A 22,068-nucleotide genomic window follows, 5' to 3' on the forward strand; every position below is an offset into this window, starting at 1 on the left:
CAAAGGTTTGAAAATATTGACAGTAACAATAACGCTAACAGAATAGTAATAATAGTAATGAAAAATATAAATTTGATAAATTGAATAATAAAAGTCTTTCTCCTCATGTAGCTCCTCACTGGATTCCCACTTGTTTTGCTACTCACCTCTAATTGCAAAACATACAAAAGAAAATGCGTGAGTAAAACTCAATAAGTGGAGACCTTTTGACATCCATGGGTATTAAACTATCTGACAGTAAAACTTACGTTCAATTTGTAAGCTAATTATTGCCACATTACAATACATCGGTGCCTTGACATGGATCATTTGCAAAAGTTGCAGAAACCCCAAATTGGAATCAACACATTTGATGCCCTAGTAAAAGTGGCTATGTTGCCTCGTGCACATGTCAAATGACCTATTGGGCTATCTAACTGGGACACCTTGATCACACAGAAACATCTTTGATAGCAATTTCTTTCCTTTCCACATAAGTTAACCGAAACTGTTGACTAACTAGTCAGAGATGACCCCTACCTTAGGTACATATGTGTGTATCCCGCTGATCACGTGAGAAATATCTAAAAGCCACATCCTTACCATGCATACCTAAACTGAACTGGGTGGTTATGTGCCTTGACACTGAGTACATTATACATCTCATCTGTATCCAACCCTATTGCTTTCACAAAATCGTCAATTACGCATATAGCTAGTGACTATCTAGTTGTATGACATTAACCTTAAAAGTTGTTGACTTTTTAACTTGAATTCAATTTGATCTGAGTTTGTGCTATCGTCCACATTAGTCGGGCACCTCATCTATGTCTTTTTTGAACTTTATAACCTTTATTAACACATTATTCTTCTTATATAACTCTCCCTCTTATGCACATAGCCTAGGGATATAATCGTCTTTTGAGTTTGTCTAGGGGTATATGGTTGTGTGCTTTTTAGCCCCGCTTGTGTGTCTTTTGAACTATATACACGGGTGTGTGACACTCTCCACACGATCCTATATAGAGCATATGCACATGGAGAGTTAATCTGGACACACTCTCGTGTATTTGGATCCACATGTACGAATCTCATATCCTCTAACACATGTCATCTATTTTCGAAAAGTCATACACAGACATTTGTCCTATACCATAAAATTGTATATTTCTCCCCTTAGAACGAGTATAGATCTTCGAACTTTAAATTTTTTAGAATGACATATGAGTGTGTATGGAACCATATAAAGTCATATGTTGTGATGTAGAAATCACACTCTAGGGTTTCTATACTTTTTCGATCATAGATCTAGCAAAATTATTTCTTCTAAGACATACATATAAGTTTTTACATATCCTGAGCATGATATTTATACGAGGGAAAATGACTATTTCCTACATAATTTTTAGGCCATTCTCAAACCTACACCCACGAGAGATGAAAAACCCCTATTCCTACCCATAGACAAACTTCTGTTAATTTTTTCTGTTAAAGAGAGGGGTAAAATAGTTATTTTACTGTTTATATTAAAAGTTATAAAGTTTATCACTTTTCACCCCTTAGGTTTTAGAAACTAACATTTCACTTTTACCTAAAATTTTTAAACTTTGAAAAGTAACATTTTCACCTCCAAACCTAGGGTTTCCATATTTTTCAAAACGCAGCCACTCCCCATAACTTTCAAAAATAGTAGTTTCACCCCAATTCTTCAACTTCATCTTCCAATGTCATCTCTGACCTCCTCTTTCTCTTGGTGCGATGACGGTGGTGCGATAAAGAGATGGAGATCTCTTCGTCGCACGATGTGACGAAGAGACGAAGAAGTCTCTTCGTCACTTCACCTAGACGACCAAGGACGACGCTTCGTCGTACTTTATCGCTCGTCGTGTTGTCCAGATGCGACGATGCGTCGTCCTTCTTCTGTTCTTCTAGATCTGGATGTCGCTTCATTGTTCAGATCTGAGGGACAAAAGGTCATCCTTCGTTGTCCTTTGTAGTCAAAGATGAGAGATTGATGAAATGCGTCGACCGTCGGTGATAACCGAAGAGGGAAGCAAACCTTAGGGGTGAAATATAAACTTTTCAAACTTTGAGGATGGGTTAAGATATTAGTTTTTAAAACTTGAAGGGGGAAAATGGTAAAATTTTAAAGTTTTAAAGTTTATAGGTAAAATGATAATTTTACCCCTGTCCCTAACTGAAAATTTAGACCGCAATTTGGTCATAGGTGAGAGTTTGAGTTTTTCATCTCCCATGAGTGTGAGTTTGAAATTAGGCTAAAAGTTGGGTGGGAAATAGTGCTTTTCCCTTTATATGATTTATTTAAGCAAAATACACATTAGTGGCCCAACATTTTTATCAGTATCGGAGCAACCCGACCCGATAAACCGTTGAAACTTGCGTTGATTTTGACTTGTAACTCACTCACGTCCATATACGTCCTTTCCCTTCTTTTACACATGGCCACTTGGCGGATAACCATTTATTGTTTCATTTAAAAACTGACAACGCCCAACTTAACTTAAAACGACACGCCAACCCCCGCTCAACCGGCTAAAAACGACGCTCCCATTTTCAAATTTCGAACACTTTCAACGCTAGCCGTTGCTTTTTTCTTCTTTCGCCATCACAATGCTTCCGCTATTCTTCCGCCGCCACCGCAATTCCCTCCGCCTCATTTTCTGCCGCCACAGCCATCGCTACTCAACCTGGAAACCGCTTCATCTCCCGCTTTCTCATCCAATTTTTCAAATCTGGTCCGCTAACACCTCTCTCGGAAAAACCCTAGTTTCCGCGGGCCTTTCCTCTTCGTTTCTCCTGTCTTCGTCCTCCAATAAGAAGTTCCTCTATCTCAAGCCTATACAGACTGGCTTTCCTTCCGACTCCGACTCTCGCTTTGTCTTCACGAAGCTTTCCGCAATCTCTCGCCGCCGTAACTTCCCTTGCAATCTCTTACTCTCCGATGCCGTACTCAAGTCCTCTCCCTCTGCGGCAAAGTCTGTGCTTTCTGAGAAATTTGAGGTTCACGAGGAGAAAAGTAGGCCAGGAATGTGTGATTTGAATTGTCGCGTAGAGAGTAAGATATTGAGTGATGAGAATGGAAAAGATGTGACTTGTGAGTTGGATTGTAAGACCCTGTTTGCGTGGGAGGAGGCGGTTTCGCCGCATTTGGCGGCGGAGAGGGAGAGTGGAGTGGTGGGGGATTATGAAGTGGTTGAACTGATGGGGAAATGTTTAAGAGAAGGGTTGGAGAGTGAGAAGAGAGAAAGAATGGATGTTTTATGTGTGGTTGAAACTGCCGGTGGGGTTGCCAGCCCGGGGCCTTCGGGATCTCTGCAGTGTGACTTGTATAGGCAAGTGATTGTTAGAATTCTTTGTGTTCTATATTTTAAGTAAATTTTAAAAGGGTAGGTGTAATTATAGATAGGAGTTACTGGTCTGGAATATGGAATTCTCTGCTAGGAAGGTTTTATGGATCATAACGGAGGTTTATGGTAATTTTCAAAAAGTTCGGGTAAGGTTCTGAACGAAGTTTGAAATTTGTGGGTTGATTTAATTTTAGTCTAATGTCATGGGTCAAAGAACGTTCCCTTATTTTTAAGGACCTACTGGCGATGGGTATGCGCACCGACTGACTACTATTCTTTTTTATATTTTATTTTGGATATCATTGACGTACCTTGAACTATGTAATTACACTAGTGAAAGAAACTACAGATTCTCAATTATTGTTATGGTAACACAATGATGAAGTCCGTGTCAATCATGAAAGTTCTGTAAATGATCACTATGGGGTGGTTTTTGTTCCTTGTCAGGATCCACCATTCAAATTTGTGTTCTGCAAAAATAAGTTTACAATCTGAGCTAAACGTTCAACTCTGTTTCTTTCTGTTTGATACTTCTTATTCTATTAATCCTTTGTAGAACATGATCAGAAATAGTTCAAAAGGTGGCATTTTGTGCTGAAACAGTGGTGTGATCACATGTGCCTCTCTGGCAATCCATTAATCTGCCATAGAAATGTGTCAACATGTGTGGCTACAGCTTGCCCATACTTTTGAGGAAAAAGAGACTGCTAGATGACCACTAATGCCTGTCGTTGGTTTCTCATAGGCAGCACTTTTATAGCATCAATTTTATATATGGCTAGTACTATATGGTCCTCTTTCCTTGGCTTTATTTCTTCTTATTTATGTTCACAGGCCTTTCCGTTTACCTGGTATTCTTGTTGGTGATGGGCGGCTAGGTGGTATTTCTGGAACCATTTCCGCCTATGAGAGTTTGAAGCTTCGAGGTTATGATATTGTTGCTATTGTTTTTGAAGATCACGGACTCATTAACGAGGTGCCACTAACATCATATTTGCGGAATAGGTAAATTAGGTTACTTTTCTTCTCTAGGACCTGTTATCCTATTCCTTCTTGTTCTTGGTAATTAGTCAGCATCATCATGAAGCAATAATTTCACTCTTGTTCATGGTAATAAGTATGATTTGGTATGAAGCAATGATTTGCATGAGGTGGTATTGATGTACTATAGGTTATGAGTGATCTCTCTCTCTATGTGTTTATCTTTCACTTGAGAAGATTTCAGTATATGTTCTTTTACTTGTTCTTACCTAACATTTTACTTTTCTTCATTCACATGTTATTTTCATTTTTTTCTTTACAGGGTTCCTGTGCTTGTGCTGCCTCCTATTCCAAATGATCCGTCAAATGACCTGATGGAATGGTTTGATGAATCTCATGATGTCTTTAATTCTTTGAAGGACATAATGCTATCAGCTTATTCAGAAAGATTATGTCGATTGAATGAATCTGCAAAGCAGGCAGGGGAGTTTTTTTGGTGGCCGTTTACGCAGCACAAATTGGTTCCAGAAGAAACTGTTACAGTAATTGACTCACGTTGTGGAGAGAACTTTTCAGTTCACAAGGTTAATTTCGAAGCTGATTCCATGTCACTGCTTCCCTTTTGTTTCTTTCTCTGCTTGTTTCTTTAACTTTTTCATTTCCCTAGGAGAGTATTCTGTTTTTAATCTATATGGTTATATGTTTATCGTTTTTATTTGCTTATTAAACATATGGCTTATTAACAGTCCTCTCTGAATCAGACACTGTATTGAGCTCTCAATTCTCATGTTGAACTTTGAGATGTAAAATGTTGAATAATCTATTATCTCTTGAAAATGTGTTTTCAATCTTTTTAGGTTTGTGATAATGAATTCATTACTCAACAATTTGATGCCTGTGCTAGTTGGTGGACTCAAGGACCAGATGCTATCTTACAGGTCATCCTCTTGCTTATGACTAATTTTATCTTCATTTTTGTTAAATTATATAACTACATTTGAATTGTGCATTATGAATGAATAGTAAAATGTCTAGCAACCATGATGGTCTTTTCATTTTAATTCAATGTTACTTCTGCTTTGGGTGTTGTTATATGATTGAAGTTCAATGCAAGAGAGAGTGTAAAATTAAGATCACCTTGAATCATATTGATAAGAACAGAGAGAGATAAAGGAGATGAGAGAATGAAAGGACTCAATAAAAGGGAGAAGAAACTAAAATAGTAGGAATAAAAGTTGTCTAGGGGTACAATTTTATTATCTTAATAAAATGAAGTTTATTGTTTTGATAATACACTAAAAGAAGGGAAATTTTATTGTTTTAATAATCAATTTTTTTCCTCCCAAGGACATAACATGAAATTTATTCTGAATAGATTTCCTGTTTTAGTTCCATTCATTAAGTGTAGAGTCTGTAGAATAAGGGTCAGCATTCAAGTGTCGCTATTCTTCTCTCTTAGGCTGAAAACTCACCCTCAGCATAAGGCTCAAAATTTCTATCTGCTTCATATTTATCATGTATCTGAAAGTCCTAAATGAGGTAATTTGTTTAGGTGGTTTCAGACTGAGATTGCAAGAGATATGGGATATACTGCTGCCAGATTTGGGCATGTAATGTTCCCTGAGAATGTTTATGAGCCAGCCTTAGAATGTGCTAAACTTTTGCTTCAAGGTGTGGGAAAAGGTGAGTTGTTCTTGATCTGCCATCATAGTTGTAAATCATTCTCTCATGTACTTTTCCCCAAAGATATTGTCAGCAGTCTTATGAATTTTATGAATCCTGCTTCACTCACTTTTAATTACTAATCTCTTCATCTTTAGGATTAGCCCAACATAGATCATCAGTGATCAGGGTGGATTGTTCAAGAGCTTGATCTAATTTCTACTGTTTACTTATATCACCATGGTCTCCTTATGATCAAAGTTTAAGTTTAATAATAATAAAGGAACTGGAAATGGTTCTGCCTCAACATTATGCAAGCATTCAAACTTGTTCTGTGTCAAATAAAGCTTTTGTTTTTTACAAAGAGAGAGGGAGATTGTTCAAGCATTCTGACTTGTGTGTCTTTCTTTTTCCGTTCATTTGTTGATTAAATTAAGAAGAAAAGATTCTTTTTTGTGGTGTTCCTTTTAAATTAAGTTACAAAAGTTCTGGACTTATTTTTTCAGTTTAGACTGCATTTCTGCATATATATGCTTGAAAAAGACTACATCTACTTTTTGTGCAGGCTGGGCTTCTCGAACATTTTTCTCTGATAATGGATCTACAGCAATTGAGATTGCTCTCAAGATGGCATTTCGGAAGTTTTCTTCTGATCATGGAATTCTTCTAGATTTCCTCAATAATAACAGGGATGAAAAATCTGTTGAGCTCAAGGTGGACCTGTTACATATTTGACTACTTATTTCTTGTATCTGGTGTTTTGTAGAGAAATTGACATTTTCTTTAGTTTGATAAATTCATTATGCTTCAACTACTCTTCTTTCAGGTCCTTGCACTTAAAGGATCTTATCATGGTGATACTTTGGGTGCCATGGAGGCACAAGCGCCATCTCCTTATACAGGGTTTCTCCAGCAACCATGGTATAAGTCTTTTGACCAAATATTATATCTGAAAAAATTGTAATTTGTGTATTTTTGAAGTCTTCGCTTTTGAAACCATTATTCAATATTACCCAATTATACTTCAAAGTATCAGTTTTCATCAATCATCAAATTTTATCTCTACATACTAGAAATGTTATACTCTTTAGGTAATCAGTGATCACAGAGCATTATCTTAAGATAGAGTTGTTTCCTTAATTCTTTAATACTAATATTTATGAAATGCTTTGATGTTTTTGAAATTGGGTATGTACAAGTGCATAACTTATTGACAAGTAAACTGATTCTCTGATTCAGCTTTAAAGTGCAAACCCTTGTCAAACATAAGTTTACCAAACACTTAGGTTGAGATTCATTGTTCTGAATCGCTTTTGGACTTTCCATCAGCAATCTCAAATGGAAGCATAAATAATTTGACAGCTACTGAACTGAAAATGTATCATTTCCATAGTTATAACTTTCAGTTGATCTCTATTGGTATGATACATGATGAAAGTTTCTTTTATATATCATACTGGAGACAAAATTTTAATTAGATGTTTATTGTGTTTGTATACGTTTTCTGCAAGCAATTAGGTTTCTCATTGTTGTTGTTAAGTAGAGGATAACAATGAAGAACAAGCAGTCAAAGATGTTGCCATTTGAATTATTGATATATGAATTACACAGGTATGTTGGAAGAGGCCTATTTCTAGACCCTCCTACAGTTTTCATGGCCAACAGCGTATGGAATATTTCCTTACCTGGATGGTTTAATTCTGAAACTGAAGAACTTGGACATACAAGTAAGTGGACTTATCATCTCTGTCTCTCTCTGTGTCTCCTTTGTCTCTCCACATCACTTCATCTTTTGTTTTTCTAGTCCATAATCATCCTCTGTTCGCTTTTAGGCACAGTTCTCTAACAAATATTGCAATTTATTTGAAAATTTACAGCCTTCAGTTCTCGTGATGATATTTTCAATAAGCACAGGGATAAGTCAGACCTTGCTGGGATCTATTCATTATACATATCAAAAAAATTATCACAAAATTCAGGATTAAAAGGATTTGACCACATTGGAGCTTTAATTATTGAACCAGGTAAGTAAAACACTTCTATCAATATTGCAGTGGTATTTTCTTTTTTGTTGCTTCTCGTGAAGTTCATTTTATAATCAGGCCAGTATTGCTGATAGAATTAAGGGCTAGTGATTTATAATAAGGCCAATAAATGATTTACTTTTTCAATGTTCAACATGAATTATTGATATAGATATCTACATGTATGTTATCCTAGTTTTGCATGGATGAATAGCATATGCGACACCAAGCATTACATTTTCATTAAGATCAGTTAACATTATATTGTGAGTAATATTCACTTGTCTTTGACATTCGTATTAAAGAATTTTCTGCCAATAATTTCCTTTTTTTTATATTCTTTTTCATTGCTTATTGTGAAGTTTTATTTTATTTCTCATATGGTCATACCGACGGAGTTAAGGGCTGGTTGTTTATAATGTTCATGGTTTATAAGGCCAATAGATGATTTACTTTTCTAATGTTTAACATGAATTATTGATCTGAATATCTCCACCTATGTTATCCTAGTTTAGCATGGATGAATAGTATATGTGACTCCAAGCATTACATTGTCATTAAGTTCAGTTAACCTGAATATTGTGTGTAATATGCAATAGTCTTTGGCATTTATGTTAAATAAATTTCTTCCAATAATTTCCTTTTTTTTGGTTTAATCCTTAAAAAAAAAAAAAAAGAGATTCCGTAACTCGCAGTAGTAGTTATTGACAGTGAGAGGGCATGTGCCATTTATTTGTCATTGGTTTTGTTGAGTGCTACTTATTTTCATTTATTTGAAGTTGTTTTCTTTTCAGGATATTAGTTAAAATAGACACAAAATTTTGCGCTTGAACTTTTTAAGACAAACTTTTATTGAATTTACTTTTTCAAGCGAACTCAATATTTATTCCAATAATACCTTTTTTTGATAATTACCTTTTTTTAGTCGTTTTTTTTCGGTAGCGTTTTCGTCGGCAGCATATTTCAGCATCATCACATTGATTATAAGTTTGGTTATTGATGAATTAAAATATTTATAAACTTGTTCGAAAACAGGTCAATTTTTGATTTGATTATTGCTATGTCCAGATCGAAATGAAAAGCAGAATAGATATGACTGTAAGTGCGAGAAGTACGATGCACTCATGTTTTAATATAAATATTATTAATAATATGTTGTATATATATAATATAATATTTATATAATGTAATATTTATATAAATATTATATTATAATATATAAATATTATATTTTATATATATAACATGAGTGCACTCATGTTTTAATATAAATATATTTATATTTATATAAAAAAAATATAAGTATTTATATAAAAAATATTTTTGTATAGATATATTTATATAAGTATTATATTATGTATATATATATATATTATATTATAATATAATATATGAATAGTATATTTTATATATATATATAAAACATGTGTGCAAACACACTTCACTCGCATTTATCTTTTAATATATATTATAATATAATATATATTAGAATATGAGTGCGAGAGAAGTGCGTTCACACATTATATCATATTTTATATATATATATATATATATATATATATATATATATATATATATATATATATATTGCATTCGCACTCGTATCTGTTCTGTTTTTCGTTCCGATCTAGACATATCGACAATCAAACCAAAAATTGATATGTCTTTGAATAATATATATTAGAACATGAGTGCGAGAGAAGTGCGTTCGCACTCATGTTATATATATATAACATGAGTGTGAATGCACTTTTCTGGCATTCACACTTGTTTCTGTTTTGTTTTTTGTTTTGATCTGGATATATCGACAGTCAAACAAAAAATTGATATGTTTTTGAATAAGTTTATAAATGTTTTAATTCATAAGTTATTAAATTTACAATCAATGTGATGATGCTAAAGTATGTTGCTGAAGAAAAAACACGGTTGAAGAAAGATAATTACCGGAGAGAGGTATTATTGGAATAAATATTAAGTTTACTTAAAAATGTAAATTCAATAAAAGTTTGCCTAAAAAGGTTTAGGTGCACAATTTTGTGTTTATTTTAATTAATATCCCTTTCTTTTCTAATTTAGTTGTTCGGACTTGTTCAACAGTTATCCATGCGGCTGGAGGAATGCATATGGTTGATCCGCTATTTCAAAGGGTACTTGTCAATGAATGTCAAAATCGTAAAATTCCAGTTATATTCGATGAAGTTTGTTGTGGGTTCTGGCGATTAGGAGTAGAGGTCTGTTGCTCTTGCTTGCATGTCATTGTCATCGATTTTGTTTCTTTTCTTTCAAACCCAATAAATTTACACTAAATTTGTTGGTTGTTTATCATTCTTTTGACAGACTACAGTTGATCTCCTTGGATGTGTACCAGATATTGCTTGTTTTGCAAAGCTATTGACTGGTGGTGTCATACCTTTGGCAGCTACATTGGCCTCGAAGGATGTTTTTGATTCATTTGTTGGGGACTCAAAGGTAGTTTAATATGGTAATTGATTTTGGAATCGTGGATTTCAATTGATTTACCAGATTATGTTTCAGTATGACAGAAACGTGAATGAAGAGATTAATAAACTGCTTAAAACCAGTATTAAAATTTTTAAGGGAGATTAGTAGTGGAGATGTTTTTTCTTTTTGTTTCTAACTGGAAGTTTTGCTAGGAATTTTTGCCAAAATAGACTAATATCATAATGTCTAGTCATTGGGATCCTTTTAATGCTTATATAGCATAATGACTGGGGAGACCTTTTGATGGGGAAGAGTTTGAAAAGGTCACTATCAATGTTCACTGGCTGTAGAGCCTATTTGGACTTTCAAGTGGTGCTGCGGTTGTGAGACCTCAAGTTAAATCCTCAATCAAGTATCACACTTCCAGAAATTTTAATTGGATATGATTAATATCAAACTTTTTCGAATCTCTCTTACTTTTTATAGATTTTACTCTTTTAAAAGGGGAAAACATTAGTGTTTTTTTTTTTTCACATTGTCAGGATTAACTTTTTTTCCTTGTAAATTCCTTCAACTAGTGAAATGACAATACAAAATAATGTTTTCCTCACAAATTGATAAGAAATTTCTTTTTGTCTCTCTGTTTGTGTAATTCGGATAGTTATATTGTCCTAGATTTTTCCTGTTGAAGTGTAGAAAAAGGGAAGGTAAACATTTATCAGTCTTTCTGTCATGTAATTTGAATTTTTAATTTTCCTGTTGTCCCGTCACTTGCATTTACTTGGTTGTGGTTGTAGCTGAAAGCCCTTTTGCATGGGCACTCATATTCTGCACATGCCATGGGATGCGCAGCAGCTGCTAAAGCCATTAAATGGTTTAAAGATCCTCAAACAAACCCTAACATCATTTCTGAAGGAAGGTTACTTAAAGAAGTATGTAGGACTATTAATTTCTCTTCTATTTTCATGTTTTTTTTTTAATAACTTGTATCACTAGTTTACAAGCTTTCACATTTTATTAACTAATACTCTGGGTTATTTGCATATTTCCATTATGTGTTGATACTTGATAGCCTTGTCTTTCAGAGGAAGCGTGGTTCTAATTTTAATTGGTCACACATCAAACCTGCTGGAGGTAGAACTAAGTAATATTTTACTGAGACAGAAATTGTACCAGAATTTTACAAGTCTTTTCTGCTTAAATTCTTATTTATAGAGTTAATATTTTTTGGATTTATTAATAAGCTTAAAATTTGAAATCAGCAGTGTTTCAACACAGTTCTAGAGTCAGGTTGACTAAGACATCGTGTTCCAATATCCCAATTTAATCAGTTGGAGTTGTATTTGGGTGACGCTTTTAGACTTGTTTAAATTGAGTTTCATCATGCACTAGATGTGACAATTTAAAATGTAAAAATGGCATTGTTCAGTCTTTTTAAAAGGCCAGTGTTATACCAATTTATAGGGATTTATTAAGCCAGGCCATTGGGGTTTGTCTAGGTAGAATTTCTGGGATTACATATTTTGTGAGGTAATAAAAATGAAGTGATCTTATGAATTGCTTAAATTACTTGACAAACTGTGATTCTAGGCAGAAAAAGGTCTCTGGTTAAAACTCATTATAAGAATATGCTGGAGGATCTGCTTCTTGGCAGCAAAGAGAGTTTATTCTTTTAGGAAATGCTATACATTTTAATTGGCCTTAACTTTATTATCGAGTGCTAAAAGTAAATACTTAGGATTGCATGCTTTGTTCACAATTTCTGCCATAGTCCATTCCATATTACTTTTATGTCGACGTAGCGACCCTGATCTGATGATTCTCATGTGGTATTTCCATTTAAATGCTTGCAGCTATGGGATCCAGTACTGGTACAACAGATCTCATCTCATCCTGCTGTCCGAAGAGTGGTTGTGATAGGGACTATTTTTGCTCTGGAGCTAGCAGCAGAAGGCTCTAATGCTGGGTATTGTCTCATTCACATTTTTATTTAAATTTTCTGTTTACTGGAAATATTGTCATGATCAATGAGCGCTCTCTTGTGTTTAATGTCTCCCATGGAAAACATTTATCTTTTTGTAGGTATGGATCACTATATGCAACTTCCCTTCTGCGGAAGCTCCGGAAAGATGGTGTTTATATGAGACCTCTTGGTAATGTTATATATCTCATGTGTGGTCCCTGCACATCTCCGGAGGTCTGCCAGCAACTACTCATCAAACTACACCGAAGACTTGAAGACTTCAACAAAGCCGAGGCGAAACTGGTATCTTGTTAATTCTGAAATTTTATGAGTCTGAAACCAAATTTTTGATTGATACTCCGTTGCTTTTTCGGAAACCATTTCACTTCCAATAAAATTATCATTTCATGATGATCAGGAGAAGATCCAAAGTCATATATTTAACTTTGATAGTGTGCTAGATTACTAGGATTTGAATTTCACACCTTTGATTGTGAGTTCAACTGGTCAAACTGTTTAAAACCTAGATCAGCCTGGCCCCTTCATTGGCTTAATACCTGGCCGGGTTGTTAAGACTAGGGTTATAAGTGCATATATATATATATATATACAAAATTTAAAATTATTGAACTCCTGATAATCAAACTTTGATGGATCTAATATTAGAATATCATGGTTAGAATAGAAGGCTTTAATTATGATATATATATATATTTTACATCACATTCATTATAGGAATAATGAGACCATTATGACTTGTGGGGGACTAAAAACAATGTTTTTAAAATCGGATTGGTGATCGAATTGGTTGTTTCATTGATTCATAATTCGATCGGTTCAATCAGGAATCGACTGGTTCAACTTATTATCAAATTATAATGAATAAATTTTGTTTAAAAATTTGTAAAAAAATAAAATCAATTAAGATATCTGTATTTATGAAGATTAGAATATATCATTTTAAATGAGTAATAATTATTTATTTGATTTTAATGAAACAATTAAAATAAAAAATTTTCAATTTTATGATATAGAAAAAAAACTCATAATTCTGTAAATGATTACTTATAGAAAACATTTCGTTGGATATAAATTTTTTTTTATTTTTAAATTTATTTTTTTTACAAACTTATAAAAATTCATCAAATATAATAAAAAATAATCAAATAACTCAAAAAAAATTAAACTTTAAAATAAATTCTAAATTTTGGTTAAATCTAATCAAACTTAGTTTTGATTAGATTTAATCGAGTCAATAATTAAACTATTTTTTTATATTAATTAGATCAGATTTAAAGTTGATTTTTGATTTAATCGGTTTAACTGATTACTCTGATCCCATTTAAAAATCATTGACTAAAAGGCTTTATGGGTTTTGTGGTGAAACCCATTTTTGAATCGGGTCAAACCTGTATGTATGATAGGTTGGACTTGGATAAAAAAGAGAGCTATCCAAGTGAAGCCGAGTGAACAAGTCCAAATAAGCAGCGGACGTGTACTCATAAAATAATGACGTAATATCAACAATGACGTGGAAAGCCCCAGAAGGTTATCTCATTAATTTCTCGCCTCACCCCAAATCGAACGACCCCGATTTAACTACATCCTCCTTCGGACAATCATTACCGATAAAAACAACATCAGATCTAAGCCTGTTTCCGCCGAGAAATTATCACCTGCGACGATGCCCACGAGGGTTCTTCATCACAACCAGTTATTATTAAGCATGCCTTTTGATACGTGGAGGAATATAAATGGATATTAAAATTAGAGAGATAAGGTTTTTATTTTTATTTTTACACGAATTATTAGAATTAGATATTCTGATATTATATAAAATTTACATAAATTTGGTTAATATATTTTAAATTTATCTATTTATCAAATACAGACAGATTTTTAATTATAAAAAGAAAATATAGTATATAAATAGATAATAAATACACAATTGCGGGGAATTACAGTGATCTGCGAAGCACGTGATTACTACAAAGGTCCACAGCCAAGAGTCGCCAGAGTAGACTGAACAAATTGAAAAAAGAAAATAGTGTGTTTTGAGACTCATCAATCATCATCACTCCGCCACCAATATTCCCTTCGCGTTTAGTGTTTCCGTTTTCTCTTCACACAAACATCTATTTTCTCAGGTTTTCCTTCTCTTTCCTTTATTTTTCTTCCCACCACACCCCCTTTGGCTGCCGAGAAAATTTCCAGACGAAAAATCTTCAAAAAACCTTTTTTTTCCCTTTTTACTTTGTTTACTTTTGCTTTCCCACGCTTTCTCGGCATCCATACTGGGTATTTGGGTTTTGATAGGTGGAAAACGATGCTTTTTGTTTTAATTTGGGAAATTGTTTGGAATTTGAGTTGAATTGGATGGTTTCTGTTTGTGTGAAATTAGGGTTTTGTTTTGGTTGTTGATTCAGATCTGAGAATGCAAACGAGGTACATGGAGAGAACCAATAGTATGAGTAGAGGGAAGAGGAGTCTTGAGGGTAATGAAGAAGAGCAAGCTGAGCGTAAACGCCCAGCTCTTGCTAGGTAAAGTTTTCTTTTTCCCTGTTTAATATAATTTATTTCGGGTTTTTGGGATTTTTTTCTGTTAGTTTGTTAATTTTTAGCTCAAATTGAGAAATTTTACCCAAAAAAAAAAGGGTTTAGTTGTAATTGGGCCTTTCATGTTATAACGTTAACAGACTAGTTGATTGGTAACATTTACTAATTATGCGTTTAATGTCAGTTAATACGAAGTTGTATTATGATTAATACTTTGTGATCTCTTTTCTGTTAGAAATTTTCCAAGTTATGTTTCATGTTAATCAAACTCTTTGGCCTTGGTAACGTTTAAGGTGATGGTTGTTTTTGTTTTAATTGTGAACTTATACTTGGGTGCTGACTTTAAATTTGACTGGACGAATGTGGGATCTGCTATTGATGATTGCCATGTTTTAAATGCAAATTAACTGTCAACTGTTGTCAGTGCTGCCTCACTAATTCTGTGTTGGGTTTATTTGATTTGTTCTGGCCCTCTCTGCATATCAGACTCCACTTTATGAGTGTCTGTTGAGCTTGCCCTACTGTTTCCAACTGGGCATTGTCTGAAACTCTTTTTGGTAATAAAATGTGCTATATCTTGGGTACTTAGAGGGGACATTCAGCTAAGAAAAGGCAACTGGTGTTAGCTGAGTAGAGTCTTAGTTTTTGGAACTGCTTCACTGCAGTAGGAACCTGTTGCAAGGTTACAAAATAGTGGTCTGTAGCCAACAATCTTGAAGTTTTATCTTTCATATCTGCTTAGCCTAGTTGATTTGTAATTTAAGAAAAATAATGCTCTACTGCAAGATTGAAGTGGGGGTTTAGTTCTGTCATGCTCTGTCGGCTGTTGGTTTTTTTTTTATAATTGATTTTGATATGTTACAGAAAAGCAATTTGGAATTGTTTTATTTGCTAAATTTCTTTTATTTCTTGCTTGGGATACAGAACTATGTAATGTTTTTATTCAAGGATCATGTTGCATTAAGATGTTTGTCAATATCAATATGTTAAACGTTAAGTACATTGTGCAGTGTGATTGTAGAAGCTCTCAAGGTTGACAGTCTACAGAAGCTCTGCTCTTCTTTGGAACCAATCCTTCGTAGAGTTGTAAGACACATTACTTCTCTTTGAACGATAATTTCTACTAAATTATTCTGGGGTGAATATGAATTATATGCGTAATTTTTTTGACATTCTGGGTCAGACGTTGGTTTGTTTGTAAGATACTACATGTTTTTGTCGTCATTTTAATATTTCATTGCATCTGTTGGATATGAAGGCATTTTTACACATGGAATAGTATGTCTACACACAAACACCTTGTAGTAGATATTTTGCTCCGCATATGAGACAAAGCCATGCTTGTTATTCAGTTCTCTTTTCATATTTGTTATATATTGGTATTACTTCTGACCACCTTTTTTCTTGTAATTTCTTTGAATCTCTTATATTTTTATGTTTAACAGGTAAGTGAGGAAGTAGAACGTGCTCTTGCAAAATTGGGTCCTCCTAGGCTCAATAATGGACGGTGTGATATTCATATTTGTTAAACTAGTTTTATTATAACAAAATTAGCTGAAAATACTTCTGAGTTTTGCCACTAGAGACGCTGATAGTATGTTAAGTCATGTTATTTTGAATTTCGCTTTTCTTTGTATAAGATTTGGCTTATAACAGTGGATATATTCTTCCAATGCTCAATTTTTAGGGCTTCTCCAAAGCGAATTGAAGGTCCTGATGGACGTAACCTGCAGCTGCTCTTTAGGTCACGGTTGTCTCTTCCCCTCTTTACAGGAGGAAAAGTTGAGGGGGAGCAGGGTGCAGCGATTCATATTGTTCTTGTTGATGCGAGCACGGGTCAGGTTGTAACATCTGGTCCTGAAGCCTCTATAAAGCTTGATGTTGTTGTGCTTGAAGGGGATTTTAACAAGGAAGATGATGAAGGATGGACTCAAGAGGAGTTTGAAAGCCATGCGGTAAAAGAGCGTGAAGGAAAGAGGCCGCTCTTAACTGGGGATTTGCAAGTGACTCTCAAGGAAGGGGTAGGGACGCTTGGGGAGCTCACTTTTACTGATAATTCAAGCTGGATAAGGAGCAGGCAGTTCAGACTTGGTCTGAAAGTTGCTTCTGGATACTGTGACGGCATTCGCATTTGTGAGGCTAAAACTGAAGCTTTTACTGTCAAAGATCACAGGGGGGAATGTATGTTCATAATCTATTTCATTTTTATTCTTTTTTTTCATTTAATGTCATGAAATCTGTTGGTGAGTTGGCATATTTATGTTGACAGTGTACAAGAAACACTATCCACCTGCATTAAAGGATGAAGTATGGAGACTGGAGAAGATTGGCAAGGATGGAGCATTTCACAAGAGGTTAAATAAAGCGGAAATATACACTGTCGAGGACTTTCTGCGGCATCTTGTGAGAGATTCTCAAAAACTACGGGGTGTAAGTCTTGCTTTTTGGTTCATGGATTGAAATGTTCATGCTCTTTTGTTATCCTCTGATATGGATATACTGATTGTAGATTCTTGGAGGTGGTATGTCAAATAAGATGTGGGATGCTCTTGTAGAACATGCAAAGACTTGTATCCTGAGCGGGATGCTTTATGTTTACTACCCTGAAAATGCAAGAAATGTTGGTGTTATTTTCAACAATATTTATGAACTGAATGGCCTAATTTCAGGGGAGCAGTATTATTCTGCTGATTCTCTTTCTGACAGCCAGAAGGTTGGTTAGATGTTCTTTGTCAGTCAGATCCCACTTTTTGTTGTCTTATGTTTTCTCTGGGTTTCAATTATATTAATTGCTTCAATTAGTTTTGGCCTGCCTAATTTTAATTATGCAAATATTGCTTTGTTGGCTTCTACTATATATTTCATTTAACTTGGAGTAAGCATGCTTAACTATTGTTTATCTTTTAGCTTTTTTTTTGTTATTGTTTCATCTTTTTGGGCTATGGTCTTAAGAGATAATGTCGAAATTTTATCAATTAAAATTTCAGACAAAGCTCTGATATTTTAGTTGAACATTGTCAGTTAAATTTGTGGATGTTCATATCTGATGGTAGACTTTGACAATGTATGAGTGCTGTATTGAAATATTTAATTAGAACATTCTTTCTGTTAACATAGAAGCTTAGTTGATCTGTTATGCTCATCTGGCTTTACTTGTAGTGTCTGGTATTGAGATATGTAAACCAAAATATGATCATTAAACAACTTTTTTGCCCAGCAATGACAAATTGTAATGGCACGAACCCTTAAAAGACCCAGTGCTTTTCCATAGTTTCATGTGGTTACCTTGTGGATGACTGATTGTGCTTTTCTATGATTTTTCCCATCCGTAATTTCTGATGAGCACATAATACGCAAAGTGAAATTCCATATAATTTCTATACTGTAGTGAAAGCTTTATTGTTATAATTATGTCTTCCCACTACTATTTTAACCATTCTTTTTGTGTTCTCGTGCTCAAGTCCTACTTTTGGACAGAGTTCAGCCAAGTCTTTCAGTGGAAAGTTTTGGGCATGGGTAATTAGGCTGGTTTAATATCCAGATGCATGCTGATGTTAGATACTCATTCCTGACTCCAAGTAATATAGCTTGGTAAATTTTGGTATAACTGGTGTTTTAATCATCCATGTCTCAAGAGGAAAATCTAAGAATTCTTCTAATTGCTATGGGAACTAGAAAATATTTTTAATGTTATTCTCTTTGATGTTTGTTTGATTTTTCAGGATATCTTTGCTTTCAAATGAGGCTTCATGGAATTTTATGTAATAAAAGTATTATTAAGTTTTTGGAATTTTGTATTGAGTTAATGATTGAGTTTTATCTATGATTTTTCCCATCCCCTTATTATGAGCACGGAATATGCAAAGTGAAATTCCTCATAATTTCTGTACTGCAGTGAAATCTTTATTGTTATAATTATGTCTGCCCACTACTTTTTACTTTTTATTTGTTCTAGTGCTCAAGACCAACTTTTGGACAGAGTCCAGCCAAGTCTTTCAGTTGAAAGTTTTGGGCATAGGTAATTAAATTGGTTTGATATCTAGATGCATGCCGATGTTAGATACTCATTCCTGACTCCAAGTAGTATAGCTTGGTATTGCAATGAGGGAATTTTGGTATAACTGGTGTTTTAATCATCCTTGTCTTGAGAGGAAAATCTAAGAATTCTTCTAAGTGCCCTAGGACCTGGAAAATATCTCAGTATTATTCTGTTTGATGTTTGTTTGATTTTCAGAATAGCTTTGCATTCAAATGAGGCTTCATGGAATTTGATGTAATAAAGTATAATTAAGTTTTTGGAATTTTGCATTGAGTTGCTGATTTAGTTTATTTCTAATTTTTGGCTTTCTATGTTTTCTTTGCCTCTTATACTTGGTTTGTCTTCATTGCTTGTGTTTAAATTCTTATTGAATGACCTAGTCTGGATCTTTAAGGACATAAGTTTTGTACCGTAGGTCTATGTGGATACACTGGTGAAGAAAGCATATGAGAATTGGGATCAAGTTGTAGAGTATGATGGCAAGTCATTTTTGAACTTCAAGCATACCAAGAGGTCAAATGCATCTCATAATGAAGTTCAGATAGGTCAAATAGATTTCCCTAATACTTTCGACCATCAGATGCAACTACCGCAGCTGCCAGCTATTGTTCCTAACGAGCACCCGGCATTTAGTACTGGCCAACCAGTGGGAGGTAAACATTTATAGCTGTATTGTATTCACTCTCTCTGTATTTTCCTAGTTTAAGGTTCTGCTGTTTTCTGATAGGAACCTAACACAATATTATTAATCTTAAAGGATAATATTATTAATATTAAAAGATAAAAGTATTGGCAACAAGAGGTGTCAACTTCTTCTAAAAGCCGTGTAGCTTTCCTATCAGCCTAAGGTTGTCCAATATACCTAAATAACAATATTTGTTCTCTCACCTTCTCAATCCCAACCACTCATTTATTTTTCAAGTATTGTAAATTTCAAATTCAACTATTATCTAAATTAAATCAAATATAATCCTTTGTATTTTTAATGTTTTGCCATCTTCAGGTTATACTGACCCTATGGCTGCAAGATACTCAACCCAGCCTCAGACTGTGAATTCAAATACCCGCAATCAGTTTGATAGCAGTTTGTATGTGCCTAATGAACAATTGATCAATGATTCACACCAAATACAGAGCACTATATATGATAGTAACAATGTCATTGGGCTGGCTCTTGGTCCTCCCCACTCATCCAACTCAGGATTCCAAGCTGCTGGCGCTTCCGTCCAGCAACCCAATGTTAATCCTTTTGATGATTGGTCACAAAACCGAGACAAGGGAGTTGATGACTACTTTACAGAGGAAGAGATTCGCATCCGAAGCCATGAGATGCTTGAGAATGAAGATATGCAACACTTGCTCCGGTTCTTCAGCATGGGAGGCCACACTTCTGTTAACATGCCAGAAGATGGCTATGCACTTCCATCTTATATGCCTTCTCCAATGCCAAATTTTGATGAGGATCGGACACGTCCCGGCAAAGCTGTTGTGGGGTGGCTGAAGATCAAGGCAGCGATGAGGTGGGGGTTCTTTATCAGGAAGAAAGCAGCTGAGAAGCGGGCACAGATTATCGAGTTAGAAGATGAATAGTGGTTAAGGTTTTGTCACCAAGCCTATCATTCAAGTAGGTCCCAGCAATTTACTAGATCTCTCCAACTGACAGTAACAAAGCGAGGTTCTTAAACTGCCAAGAAGTTGTGGTTTTGACATCTCAAGGACCTCAAGTGTTCATGGTTTCTTATTGGACATGTAGACGACCTCTGGCTTCTAGGCTCTTATTCGACATTGTTGATTCGCTTGTACAGTCACTTGTACAGTAAGTTGTTCATATATTGCTTAGTAATATGTTTTTTTTCAGTACCTTACTATTGGTTTGTGTATGATTATGACACATGGCTTCAAGATCATGATCATGAGGGTGACCTGCTTTTTGGTTGATGACCTCTTTGGTTCTTGTTGACTAATGGGGAGACATTTCAAGTATTTAAGGCACTACTCTGTTGTTTAATTAAATTGCTGTAGTTGATCCTGCTGCTTCCTGTTTTTCCCTGCACATGTTGTTTGTTGTTTGTTGTATTTGTATCGCTGAGTCATACGGTATAAAGGATGGCTTTAGTCGTCTTGAAGTCTTTCAGGTGATTAGCCACACAGGTTTCTCATTTTCCCCCTAAATCCTCTATATTCATTCATAATTCCGATTTTATATGGACAATGAAATTAATATATATATATATATATATAAATTAAATTTTCTGATATTAATGTTATATATATATATATATATATATTAATTAAATTTTCTGATATTAATGTTTGTTGCTGTTTAAACCTTTCCAATAAACAGTGTCCATAAATGTTGTTATTATTATTTTTTTAACGGATGTGAATAAGAGAAAGATTAATTATTTATTATATATTTAAGGGTACTGATAAATTGTCTGTTGACCCTTTTCTATGACATTAACCCCAAATTCTCTTGCTCAAAGTTTTAAAAATTTAAATATTCATTCATTAATAAATTTTTGTTAAAAATAAAATCATCATTTAACATAAATATTATAAAAAATAAAGTTTATCATTTCCCTTTTTAGTTTATAAAATTAATAATTTTTTTTTAGGATTAAGTTTTGAAAAATGATATTTTTTTCTTTTGAGTTTCTAAATTCTCTAGTGATTTTTCAATAAGCGGCTATTGTTTTCTCTTCCTCTCGACGATGTCTCTTCCTCTGATGCTTTATCTCTATCTAAAACTTTCTTTCTCTGACGATGTTTGGATCAAAAAATCCAGAGTAAATCTTTTTGTCGTTTGGATGACGATGATAGTGAAGTGTCCAGAGCAAGATGTTGTCTCATTGTCATTGTTTGGATGATGCCTTGGTTTGGACGCGATGTCGTTGTCCAAAGAACGATGATTCATTTAGACTACGAAGGATTTTGTATGAATTTTTCGATCTAGACGTCATCGGAGGACAAGGGCTTCGGACGGAGATAAAGTCCTGGAGGAAGAGATATCACTAGGAGAAAGAGAAAACGATCGTCATTTGCTAGAAAGTC

General features: G+C 34.2%; 2 protein-coding genes across 6 annotated transcripts; both read left to right on the forward strand.

The window, feature by feature from the left end:
* Positions 1–2,496: 2,496 nt before the first annotated feature.
* On the forward strand, positions 2,497–14,960 carry LOC123193828 (bifunctional dethiobiotin synthetase/7,8-diamino-pelargonic acid aminotransferase, mitochondrial-like). Of its 5 annotated transcripts, none has more exons than XM_044606890.1 (15): positions 2,497–3,332; positions 4,182–4,352; positions 4,651–4,912; positions 5,186–5,266; positions 5,891–6,011; positions 6,556–6,704; positions 6,817–6,911; positions 7,602–7,717; positions 7,868–8,014; positions 10,112–10,245; positions 10,352–10,483; positions 11,254–11,388; positions 11,542–11,600; positions 12,310–12,422; positions 12,539–12,842. In XM_044606890.1, the coding sequence occupies exons 1-14, from the start codon at positions 2,611–2,613 to the stop codon at positions 12,371–12,373; spliced, it is 2,388 nt and encodes a 795-aa protein (XP_044462825.1). In that variant the 5' UTR covers positions 2,497–2,610; the 3' UTR covers positions 12,374–12,422; positions 12,539–12,842. The 5 variants fall into 5 exon arrangements, with proteins under 5 accessions (XP_044462825.1, XP_044462824.1, XP_044462823.1 ...); XM_044606889.1 differs by having other exon boundaries at positions 11,542–11,590; XM_044606887.1 differs by lacking the exon at positions 11,542–11,600 and adding an exon at positions 14,846–14,960 and having other exon boundaries at positions 2,498–3,332; positions 12,539–12,722.
* LOC123193831 (calmodulin-binding protein 60 B-like) lies at positions 14,852–21,027 on the forward strand. The gene is made up of 8 exons (XM_044606891.1): positions 14,852–14,960; positions 15,986–16,061; positions 16,421–16,482; positions 16,663–17,156; positions 17,245–17,405; positions 17,485–17,688; positions 19,430–19,667; positions 20,018–21,027. The coding sequence occupies exons 1-8, from the start codon at positions 14,854–14,856 to the stop codon at positions 20,602–20,604; spliced, it is 1,929 nt and encodes a 642-aa protein (XP_044462826.1). The 5' UTR covers positions 14,852–14,853; the 3' UTR covers positions 20,605–21,027.
* Positions 21,028–22,068: the final 1,041 nt, after the last annotated feature.

The sequence above is a fragment of the Mangifera indica genome, chromosome 13 (genome assembly GCF_011075055.1).
Source record: "Mangifera indica cultivar Alphonso chromosome 13, CATAS_Mindica_2.1, whole genome shotgun sequence".
NCBI lineage: Eukaryota > Viridiplantae > Streptophyta > Magnoliopsida > Sapindales > Anacardiaceae > Mangifera > Mangifera indica.

Bases quoted from the DNA above. Each gene is read 5' to 3' on its own strand.
- LOC123193828 (XM_044606886.1), top strand. From the start codon at position 2,611: ATGCTTCCGCTATTCTTCCGCCGCCACCGCAATTCCCTCCGCCTCATT. The intron at 6,012-6,555 runs GTGAGTTGTTCT...CTTTTTGTGCAG, and splicing joins GCTTCAAGGTGTGGGAAAAG to GCTGGGCTTCTCGAACATTT. The intron at 10,484-11,253 runs GTAGTTTAATAT...TTGTGGTTGTAG, and splicing joins CATTTGTTGGGGACTCAAAG to CTGAAAGCCCTTTTGCATGG.
- LOC123193831 (XM_044606891.1), top strand. From the start codon at position 14,854: ATGCAAACGAGGTACATGGAGAGAACCAATAGTATGAGTAGAGGGAAG. The intron at 16,062-16,420 runs GTAAGACACATT...TATGTTTAACAG, and splicing joins AACCAATCCTTCGTAGAGTT to GTAAGTGAGGAAGTAGAACG. The intron at 16,483-16,662 runs GTGTGATATTCA...CTCAATTTTTAG, and splicing joins CCTAGGCTCAATAATGGACG to GGCTTCTCCAAAGCGAATTG.